We start from the raw sequence: 12,258 nt of genomic DNA on the forward strand, positions 1-12,258 counted from the left end.
ACACCTAACAAAATGAACTCTGGTAACACGATGCTCTCCTCATCCAAATATGCAATCAGAATGGTTTTCACAAATGATTTTGTGAAAACCATTCTGATTTCACAAATAATAGCTTGTTCAAACTCTAGTTTGGACTGATTAATAACTGCTTTACAATTGTTGCGAGCTTTGGTGTAAGCAGAAAATGAAACTGAAGAATTAGAAACAAGCTAATTACAATATGCAACATTCTTCACTTGGACAGCCTTAGCACATTTATTGGAAAACCAAGGTTTAGATAAAGGACGAGATTTTAGGGTGGAGTGTGGGATAAAGGATTCCATTCCTGCAAGAATAATTTCACTGACACGATTTGAGCAAACATTGACATCAGAAGTTTTGAAACAGTAATCCAACCAAGGAAAAGAAGAAAAGAAGTCTCACAGGTCATCCCATTTTGCATTCTTGTAATGCCAAACAACTCGAGGTTGGGAATAGCCATGAGATAAAGGTTCCATTGGAGAAGAGACAATCACCAAGTTGTGATCTGAAGTACCTAAAGGACCTCTCACTTCGACCGTGTCTTAGAAGGGTTGTTTGTGAGAAAAAAAAATTGTATAATACATGTAAAACATAAATTTAATCAAGAATTCTTAATTAAATTTATATGTTTTATATGTACTATGCAATTTTTTTTTACCTATCCTTTATTCTCTCTCTCTCTCTCTCTCTCTTCCCCTCCTTGCCTTCTCCTTACGTGCTCTCTTTCTCTTCCTTATTTCTTTATTTTAATTTTCTGTGCATTGTGAGGTTAACGTTGGACTGCATCGGTTCGGGTTTTCAGTTTGGTTCTGCTTCTGATTTATTGGTATCATATAGTATTTACATATAATACCAGGATTTCTTCAATATCCCTTAGGCTACAAACTAGTTACTCTTCACATGTGTAATTTAAAAAAAAATTATATATATATATATATATATATATAAGGTATTAAATATAGCATTAATAAGTTAAAAACAGTGGAAATAAAGAGAAAATAAAATTAGACTGAATATGTCAAATGCACCAAAGCACGCAAAGCAGAAAAGGATGCAGATGTATATATATGCATATTAATATAAAGATGTAAATATGAGTTACACAAAAGCCAAATGCCAAAAAGGAATAATAGCCAAAACATAAAAGAAATATTTTAAAGGAAGTGACCTGTAACATAAATAAATTAATTAATTTATTTTACAGGTCACTTCCTTTAAAATATTTCTTTTATGTTTTGGCTATTATTCCTTTTTGGCATTTGGCTTTTGTGTAACTCATATTTACACATTTATATTAATATGCATATATATATATATATATACACATATAAATATTACCTGTTGTAAAAGATACTTGTGTTTCTCTTCTAAAAAAACCCTTTGTTAAGGTATAACCATTAACCGCTTGCCCAATTTCATATGCTGTTGTCCAATAGATGGGGGTTAATAATGGCACCAAAGAATGCATCCAGTCAGCTAGAAAAACAGGACCAAAGAAAAAGATATCAGTGAAATATTAAGTAGAAAAAGATACTCAAGAGCAGTCATGTGAATTTGAACAAAATTGTGAGTTTACTGAGGTTTAATCATATATTACATAAATTACATCAAGTACAATGATTAAATATGAAGAGACTCCTCACAACTCAATTTTTTATCTTAATTTAAAATGCAGTAAATCATATCAATGAAAGTCTTCCAATAATTCATCAATACAAATTTTGTCTCATAAACTTCAAATGCATTTATTTATTTTATAATTACATGTAGAGAACAATTTAAAAATTTTCACCTCAACCCCCAGATAATTCAACAGAAACAACTTCTAGATATTCCTGAATCATAAATTTTTTTATTTATACTAGTTAACACTAGTACCAAAAAAAAAAAAACAAAAAAAACCAAAGGTACATTTAATCTTATCTTACAATCAAATGAATTAAGAATTTATTAGGCATTAATGCTCATCAATTAGTCAATCAATGGATACAAACCTGATTTTTTTTTTATAGAGCAATCTTCCCCATCTCCCTATTAAACTGGGTCTGGTTGGGTTTTTATCATTAAATGCAAAGGCAATTAAGGCCATGATACATCAGTATATTATATCTGTAAATTGGCTAGGTATTCTGTGAACAATCTGTCTATTTTTGATGAATGGAAATCTTTATTTGTTGGAAGGAAAAACCTCCTCTACACACGGCTTTTCCACCATCTAAACATCTCTTTAGAAGTTACTATTTTCATTGACAAGAACAAATAATTCTAGTCTAATGACAGGACTTTCCAAATACAAGACAAGTGCTTTTACTATATTACCACAGAGAATCAGTCTCATGTCAGACAGTCATTTCAAAAGACAGTAGGAATTGTGACAAATTTTTTGCTATTCATATCTTGGAAGCAGAGTCCATCAGAAATAACTACAATGAGATGTGATAATCTAATACTTGAAGCTAATGGGGTGATGTATTACTATTCAAGATGGAAAGAACAATTAAATGTATTAAGATTGAAGATGGGAGTACATTGATCCATGAAAATGTGCTGTCTGATGGTATTAAAGGCGTTATACTATCAGAAAGCCCTTAAGCCACCAACGACCTACTTAACGGTATTTGATTTATTTCAGAAAGACACAGAATGAGACAAATGTATTTCACCTGATATCAGGTGCAGACAGTGTCTAGAAATTAGGCATCAAGTCAGCGTTCTGATGGGCATCTATAAGAGCGTGACTTGTAGGGTAGATGTCCTTGAAGAAATTAATGAAGGGCCCATCAAGCTTTCAACTGCATGACTCAATGCCACAACTCACTCTTGTGCATCAGGCAACACAGCGGCAATCTCCAAGGCAGAATGCGATGGTCCCACAGGAGTTAGTTATTGTTGGTGACTCTATTGTCAGGGAGATGGGTAATATATTGTGTAAAAAGGATAGATGAAATAGGACCAGGGTATGTCTGCCAGGGGCAAACGTTGATGATGTTGTAGAACATATATCATCTTTTAAGGGCACAAAGTTGTTTGTTTGCTTGTTATTTAGTTTTTAGGAGCATTAGCAACTAAAGCCATATTTCTCTGAGGATATGTGGTGGCCAGTCCCTGACCTTTCCGCATCCTCTGTATTTGGTGGTCACAGGCTCAAACCCTGGCCTAATCAAGAAGCGTATACTACGTACTGCTGCTCCTACCCACCTGGCTATGGAGGCGCCAAGGTCACAAAGGGTGAAATTATACACGTTGGCACCAATGACATTAAGAGTAATAGATCTGCAGATTTACTTAACAAATACAGGTCAATGTTGAAAAAAAGTTGTGAGTTAGGGTTAAATTTGAAAGTGTCTGCAATTCTGCCCAGGCACAATAGGAGGGAGAGATGAGAGCCTTGTCAATTAATTCGCCCCTGGAGAGATGGGGTAGATTGTTAACAGGAAAGAATGCTTCTACAGGGATGGTATACACTTAAATAGAAAGGGTGCAAGAGCTTTTATTGATGCTATCGAGGCAGCGTTATGCGGGTTGGAAAACTGCTAGCTTGGGGGGGGGATTCACAGACTAAAAGGTTAAAAGTAGCTGCAGGCAGAGGTGAAGGTGATTCTTGCATTAATTCTATTAGAATGAGCCTGGAGCGAGGGGTGCTGGGGGTTTCAGGGACTGATGGCAGTCATCATGAAACAAATAAATGTATGTGATGTGTTAGGGTAACTAAGAATAAGAATAGATGCATGTATACTTGCATGTACACCAATGCTAGAAGTATAGTAAATAAATCTAATGAATTTGAAGTGTTGGTCAAGACATCAAAGGCAGATATTGTTGGAATATCAGAGACGTGGTGTCACACAGATTTTAGGAATGCAGAATTGGAATTTGGGGAGTACAATGTGTACAGAGAAGATAGACAAGATAGGAAGGGAGGAGGAGGTTATGCTATTAAGAAAAACATAAAATCAAAGAAAGTGCATCCAGTTGACATAGATGGACAGTGCAATGTTGAGTCAGTATGGTGTGACATAAGCACTGGTAAAGCAAAAATAAGAGTAGGAGTGTGTTATAGGCCTAATCACTCGAATGAGTACAACGAACAATTGTACAGAGAAATAGAGTGGGCTAGTAAATCAGAATGTCTTATAATGGGGGATTTTAACTTCCCAGATATTGACTGGTACTTGTGGGTTAGTCACATGCAAACTAGCAAGATTTTGTGGATTTATTGGATGATTGTTTTCTGCAGAAGCATGTTCGAGAGGCAACCAGAGAGGGTAATACTCTTGATCTGGTTATCAGCAGCGATCATTCATGTATTAAGAATTTGCAGTTAAACAAACCAGTAGGTGGCAATGATCACAGTTTACTGATTTGTGAATTACTTAAAGATATAATTACCATCAGCGGTAAAGGAAAAAGGTTTTTTTTTCTGTAAAGGTGACTACAGTGGTCTCAGATTAAATTTTGTACAGTGGGACCAACTGATGGTGTTACCAACAGCAAACTCTAAGTGGGAAGCATTCAAGGAATTAATTGTGGAAGCTACAAGACTTTTTGTTCTAACTAAGAAATACTACTCTAGTTTCAGTCCCAAATGGTTGTCAGATGAACTAATGAGACTCGTGGCAGAGAAGAAAAATGCATGGGATGTGCATAAATTGTCAGGTGACAATTTATGCACATCCCTATTGTAGATACAAGCTAGTCTGGAATCGAGCCACAAAGGGGATTAGGCAAGCAAAGGCTGATTATGAGAAATCTTTGGCGAAGGATGCTAAGAAAAACAGCAAGGATTTCTTTACTTATATAAACTCTAAAAGGAAGGGGATGAATCCGATTGGTCCACTTGATATCGATGGTTTGACTGTTGATGATCCTGCTCAGAAAGCAAACAAACTGAATGAGTAATTTGCATCCACATTCACACATGAGGAGTTATTAAAGAAGGAAAATGCCAGAAGTTTATCAAATTGTAACAGGGTGCTTAATGATTTTGTAATAACTTAGAGAAAAGTGGAGGAGAAATTGTTGAAGTTAAACATAAGAAAGGCCTCCTTTAATATAACTGGATAGATCCCATCCACCTGGGGTGGATGGAATCTATCCAGTTATATTAAAGGAGGCAGCAAAGGAACTAAACAACCACTTAGCCATAATCATGAGAGCATCCTTGGACTCAGGGGAAGTCCCCACGGACTGGAGATGTGCAAATGTACCCCCAGTTCACAAAGGGAGATCGAAGGGTGACACGAGTAATCACAGACCAGTTAGTTTAACTTCTGTTCCGCATAAAATAATGGAATGACTGGTTAAAGATGCATTGCAGGATCATCTAGACAAAACTGCAGCAATAATTCAGACACAGCATGGGTTTGTTAAGAGAAAGTCTTGTCTTACAAATTTGATTGGATACTATGATGTGGTTAAAAAGGAACTGGATGCAAAAAATAATTTTGATATCATATACTTGGATTTCAAGAAAGATTTTGACACTGTTGCCCGCAGACGACTACTGTACAAATTGGAGCAGAATGGTATTAAAAGTAAGTTGCTACAATGGATAAAAGGGTGATTGAGTGGGAGAAGACAGAGGATGGTAATCAATGGATGCTACTCTTCATGGACTATTGTTATTAGTGGAGTCCCACAAGGTTCAGTGTTGGGCCCACTGTTGTTTGTATATTTATCAATGATATTGATGAAGGTATATCAGGCTTAGTGTTGAAGTTTGCAGATGATACAAAGGTTGGCAGGGTTGTTAATGACACGAAAGACAGTATGCTACTGCAACAGGAACTAGAAAAGTTAGGCAGATGGGCTGAGAAGTGGCAACTGCATATTGGTAGACATTAAGTACTGCATATTGGTAGACGTAACCTGAGAGGAATGTACCAACTGTGTGGTACTACACTTAAGGTGGTAGAAAATAGAAAAGACCTGGAAGTAATTGTGCAGTCAGATATGAAGTTTTCTGACCAATGCAGACAGACTGCCAGAGGAGGTCATGGGATTTTGTCAATCATATGCAGGAATTTTGCTAGAGAGGAGGTGATTATACCTTTGTATAAGGCAATGGTCAGGCTATGCTTTGAGTACTGCATACAGGTCTGGAGGCCTCATTTTAGGAATGATGTAGATTTGTTTGATCATGTATAGGGAAGGGCAACAAAATTTTTGAGGGGTTCTGCAAATTGCAGCAGCTGAAGACTAGGCACCTGTGAGATGATCTGATTGAGTTGTATAAGGCCTTGAATGGGTTGCGCAACCCCCCTAATTCTGATGGGATTCTTCCACTTGCTTAGATTACAAACCTAAGGGGGCATAAATTCAAATTGAGGAAGACAGTTGTAGAACAGATGTGCGGAAATTTGCCTTTAACCAGTGGATGGTTAATTGTTGGAACAAACTTCCATCTGTCATTGTGGAAGTTGATAGCTTAAATTAATTCAAGGATGAACTGGACAAATTGTGTGAATTTTTTTTTTTTTTTTTTTGGCTAATGCTACATAAGCTCATATGCTTGCTTTCTTGCATCACATGCCTCTATTACTATTGCTACCTGGCCTTAAAGCCATTTAAAAGACACTGCAGTACTGGCAACAATGAGAACAGCAGGTCTTAAGATTAATAGAAGGATAGGGAAGATAGAAGGAGGGGGTAAAGTCATGCATCTTATCAAAAGCAGCCTGCAGCCTGAGTGTCACAAAAGCTTTCCCTTTCATGCGGATGGACAGCTATTCCTGTTCATACTAGTGCAGAATCTGTGTGGTGTGAGTTTATTATTATTATTAGCCATATGGTGCAAGAAAGCCTGAGGCTTATGCTGCATCAGCCAAAAAAACATTTCTGAAGTACCCTGAGAGAGAGAGAGAGAGAGAGAGAGAGAGAGAGAGAGAGAGAGAGAGAGAGAGAGAGAGAGAGAGAGAGAGAGAGAGAGAGAGAGAGAGAATCACCAAGAAAGAAAAGAAAGAATGATGATATATTCATCTCAGGACCCTGGGTGTGCCAAGCCCTGCACTCACCAGATGTGAACCCCTGGTTGTTGTTGTTGGGGTTTTAAGTGCAATGGCTACTTAGGCCATATTGCACTTATAGAAGTGGTGCATACTGCCTGTGTTTGTTGATTTAGAAGCAGTTAAAAAACGGGTATAAAATCTTATTCGTTTTAGGAAGAAAAAGAATTACGCGAGATTTGAATTTTCGCCTATGATATGGCTAAGTGACAAAGGTTCCTTTAAATTTGACAGAGAATTAAAAGACATTAGTCGAGCATTATTATATAGAGTACAGTCTAGAAGTACGTGTTTGACTGTAAGTGGTGTATGACAATGACTACACTGGAGAGGATCATTTCCTGACAAAAGAAAGAGATGGGTTAAATGAGTATGGCTGATTCTGGCTCTGGCTAGAATTACTTCTTTTTGTCTGTTTGCTATGGAGCTAGAAGCCCATAACTTTGGTAAGGGTTTTATTTGGAGTAGTTTATTATGGAATTGCATTTGCCACTGAAGAGTCCATTGATCTTTACATATTCTTTGTATATTCATTTTATAATCTGTGACCGGTACTAGGGAATTTGTTGGGGCTGAGCTGGATGGGTTTTTGGCAGCATCATCTGCAATTTCATTTCCTGGTATTCCGATATGGCCTGGAATCCAGCAGAAGATAACCTTTTGCTGATGTTCTCCAAGACGTATCAACTGTGTTTTGATGAGCTTTAATAATGGGTGAGTAGGCATTGAGTTGTTTTGCAATGCTAATACAGAACCTTGCGAGTCTGTGTATATTATGCTCTTTTGAATTGACATATGGAGGACATTTTCTAATGCAAGCTTTATGCCATATAATTCAGTCGTGTAGCTACTGCACTCTATCAGAAGAGGTAGAGAAATGATGTTATCAGGGAGTACCACTGCTGCACCCGATCCACTCTCAGACTTCGATCCATCTGTATATATTTTAGCGAAGTCGGGATAATGTCGAGTATGTTCAATGTGTAGCTGTTGAATGGTAAATTCTGATAGAGAGTGTTTTCCCCACTGGTGGAAATAATTGTCACAACATCGCATGATGACCGACCATGGAGGGTCGGGATCTATAGTATCTTGCAAGATTTTATCCCAATCTTCTGCTAGATGTTTTAGACTAATACCAGCAGGCCGAACTGTCTGTGGTTTGTTTCTATACAGGGTCATATACAGCGGATCATAAAGTATTGACCAATTAGGATGGGTCATCTGGCTTTGGATCTTGATTGCATAGTTCAACAGCAACATTTTTCTCCTGATATTTAGAGGAGGTTCATGGGCTTCAATATACAAACTTTGCACTGGAGATGTTCTGAACGCACCTAATGCTGTTCTAAGAGCTGAATGTTGAATTGGGTTGAGGCGAGATAAAACACTCCCTAGCAGAATCGAAAACAGGTGTCCCGTAGTCCAGGTGTGATCTAATTATGGTTCTGTATAGGTGAAGCAGGCTGTAACGATCTGCTCCCCATGTTGTCACTGATAAGACTCTGAGTATGTTCAGTTTCTTTTGACAATTTGTCCGGAGATATTCAATGTGCTTTTGGAAGTTTAACTTGCCGTCGAAAAATAATCCTAGTAGACGAATACTATTAGCTAAGGGAAGAGGATGGTTGTTCAAGTGGAGCTCGGGTTCAGGATGCATATTGTGTCTGGTACAGAAGTGAATGGCAGCAGATTTCTGGCTGGACAGTCTATAACAATTTTGTGTCATCCATATCAGGATGAGATTAATTGATATTTATAGCTGGCATTGAATTAATGCATGTTTTGAGAATGACAGGATTTTGAGAGATCATCTGTGAAAAGGTACGAATTAACAGTTTTCAGAATGAGTTCAATTATGGTTCATTCTCATTGCAAATAAAGTGGCACTGAGAACCGACCCTTGTGGAATTCCTTCTTCTTGGGTAAAGATCTTAGAGAGGGTTCTCTGGTAACGAACTTGAAAGAATCTCCAATGAAGAAAATTTTGGATAAAGTATGGTAAATTACCTCTCAGGCCAAGAGAATGCAGGTCTTTTAAGAGGCCGAAGCGCCATGTAGTGTCAAAGGCTTTCTCAACGTCACGACAGACCATGACGAGATGTTCCTTCTTGATGAAAGCATTTCTAATGTTTGTCTCGGTTTTGATCGTGAGATCCAACGAAGATCGATTTTTCCAGAATCCAAATTGGTTGTTGTTAATCAAGTTTTGGGACTCCAGGAACCAAGTGAGACGGCAATGTAACATTTTCTCGAAGGTTTTGCTTAGAGAGCTAGTAAGGGATATCGGTCTGTAATTTTGCAGAATAGAATGATTTTTACCGGGCTTTGCAATTTCTAGTACATAAGAATGATGCCAGGAACTTGGGAAGGTATGTTCAGAAAAAATACGATTGAAAAATATGAGCAGTAAGGAGAGTGATCTTTGATCCAAATATCGGAGCATTACATAGTATATCCCATCTGGGCCAGCAGCACTGTTTCTTGAGTTGTTAAGGGATTGCTGCAGCTCAAGCATGGTAAATGGTTTGTTATAAGATAAAGCAGAATTGTCAGTGAAATTTAGTCTGGATTTCTCTGCAATTGTTTGAAGTTTTTGAAATGTTTGATCATAGGCGATTGAAGAGGACAACTGAGAAAATACGGTCCCCAGAGCATTTGATATTTCTGTAGGAGTAGTAAGCTCCTCTCCATTCCAGTTCAGTAGTGGGGTGGATAAAGGAGGAAATTTACTGTTTAAACATTTTATTTTTCTCCAGATTAATCTGGTATTGGTATTTTTATTTACTGACGAGGCGAATTTAATCCAATTTTCTTTTTTCACTTTACGTCTGATGTAACGAGCTTTTGCTCTAAGACGTTTATAACTAATAAGATTGGAGGTGGTTGGGTGTTTGTGGAAAAGGTTCCATGCTTTGTTTTTCTCTCTTTTCGCATGGTTGCAGTCTTCATTCCACCAGTAATTTGTTTTTCGTCTGTTTCTTACTTGATATTGAGGAATGGCAACAGATGCGGCTGTCAGAATTTGATTTGTGATGTGCTCAGTAACTCTGTCGATGGAACAGGACTGAATGGTGTAGTTGTCAAATGATATGTGCGTTCTGTATTTTGTCCAATCAGCTCTTGAAAATTTCCATTTAATCGGATTTTCTGTTGGGAAGGAACATGATGTTTGAATTTTGCAGATTATGGGATAGTGGTCGCTGCTATAAGGATCATTTAGAGTTACCCAATCTATACTTGGAAAGAGGATTGGGGAACAAATGGTAAGGTCTATTGCAGAAGTTGAACCTGTAGGGAGATGGATATACGTGGGAGTTCCAGTATTTAGTAAAGTTAAATTCTGCCTGTCTATCAACATTTCAATAAGCTTCCCTCGTCTGTCTGATATAGGGGAACCCCATATTGGATGGTGGGCATTAAAGTCTCCTAGTATACAAAATGGAGATGGTAACTGCAAAACAAGATCTTCAATTTCCTGAATAGTACATTGATGATTTGGTGGAAGATAGATTGAAACCAGTGTCAGTGTAATACCATTTACAACGCGAGTGGCAACAGCTTCTAAGGCGGTTTGTAAATGGATGCGTCTGGAGGGGATGCTTGAATCCACGAGTATTGCTACTCCTCCATGAGCACTGTTAGTGCCAGCTCTGTCTTGTCTGAACATTGTATAATTTTTGATTGAGATCTGAGATGTCAAATTCGTTTCCTGCAAGCACATTGCAAAAGGTCTGTGGTGGTGAATTAATTCATGGATATCATCGATGTTACTGTGAAGGCCTCTACAGTTCCATTGAATGATCTGTTCCATTATTTGGATTTGCGAGAGGGTGAATCTGACTGCTTTTTATAAGTGCGTTGTTTGTGACGATCTAGCTTAGGTTTTCTTTTCTAGGAAAGTTGGGGCATGTTGAATCATTGTTATCTTCCATTTCACCATCTGCATGTAATTCAAGAAGGTCTTGGGTGATCATATCATCAAGTATCCATCCTTGTTGAGGGTGTTTGATTAACCTCGACAGGATCTGATTTTTGCAGTTTTTCAGTTACTTTACCTTGGGTTATGATTTGGGTTGGAACTGTGAGAGGTGTATTCATACTTTGATCTACTGTGTTTGGCTTTGATGTAAGCTGGGTCGATAGAACTGATCGAGCCCAGTCTGTGATCGATTTATCTGGAGAGAGTGACACTTCCATCTGACAAGCTACTGATTGGTGAGAGTGGATAGCTGAGGCATAAGAGCTTTTTGGCATGATTAATTTAATTTGTTTTCTAGATTCTTGAAATGAGACTTTATTTTCAGTCTTGTATTTTTGAATTTTCTTCCCTAGCTTCCAGAGATCACATTCTTTAGAGTATGCTAGATGGTTGCCCATGCAATTAGGACACAGAGGAGTTTGAGCTTTGCATTCTGACTGGCTATGAGATGTAGAGCCACAGTTTGGACATGTTGAAACTCCACGGCATGCTGTCTGGGAGTGACCAAATTTCTGGCATTTGTAGCATCTTAGGGGATTTGGGGTAACGGGTCGAACACAACAATTTAAGTAACCTGCTTTGAATGAAGCTGGTAGATTCGGTGTATTGAATGTTAGAATTATGTTGCGTGTTGGGACTAATGTACCATCTTTTTGTATCATGATTCTTTTTGCTTGTGATACTTTGGCAATTAATGGACACTGCTCATCGTGGACCAATGTTATTAGTGGAGTCCCTCAGGGTTCAGTATTGGGTCCTTTATTGTTCTTTGTATTTATAAATGATATTGATGATGGTATATCAAGCTTAATGTGTTACGGTTCAAGTTTGCAGACGATACGAAGGTTGGCAGGGTTGTCAAGGACACTACTGACACTATGCTGCTGCAACAGGATCTGGAAAGGTTGAGCAGATGGGCTGAGAGGTGGCAAATGAAGTTTAACATTGACAAATGTAAAGTACTACATATGGGAAACAGCAACCCCAGAGCAACGTATCAACTCTGTGGTACTACACTGACAGTGGTAGAGAATGAAAGAGACCTGCCGGTGGTTGTGCAGGCAGATATGAAGTTCTCTGAGCAGTGCAGATGGGCTGCAAGAGTAGCTCATGGTGTATTGTCAATGATATATAGGAATTTTTCTAGCAGGGATAAGGAGGTGATTATTCCCTTGTATAAGGCAATGGTCAGGCCACACCTAGAGTACTGTATACAGGCCTCATTTCAAGAAGGATGTAGAGCTGCTGGAA

General features: G+C 38.1%; 1 protein-coding gene across 1 annotated transcript in view; it reads right to left on the minus strand.

The window, feature by feature from the left end:
- LOC150087903 (hemicentin-1-like) overlaps positions 1-12,258 on the minus strand; it is a 1,496,027-nt gene that overhangs the window by 205,794 nt on the left and 1,277,975 nt on the right. The window contains exon 66 of the mRNA XM_090369959.1: positions 1,360-1,497. Within this exon, the coding sequence (XP_090226085.1) occupies positions 1,360-1,497 (138 nt within the window). The remainder of the gene's footprint in view (positions 1-1,359; positions 1,498-12,258) is intronic.

This window comes from Mastigoproctus giganteus, chromosome 3 (assembly GCF_048544385.1).
Source record: "Mastigoproctus giganteus isolate SK-2022 chromosome 3, ASM4854438v1, whole genome shotgun sequence".
NCBI classification, from domain to species: domain Eukaryota; kingdom Metazoa; phylum Arthropoda; class Arachnida; order Uropygi; family Thelyphonidae; genus Mastigoproctus; species Mastigoproctus giganteus.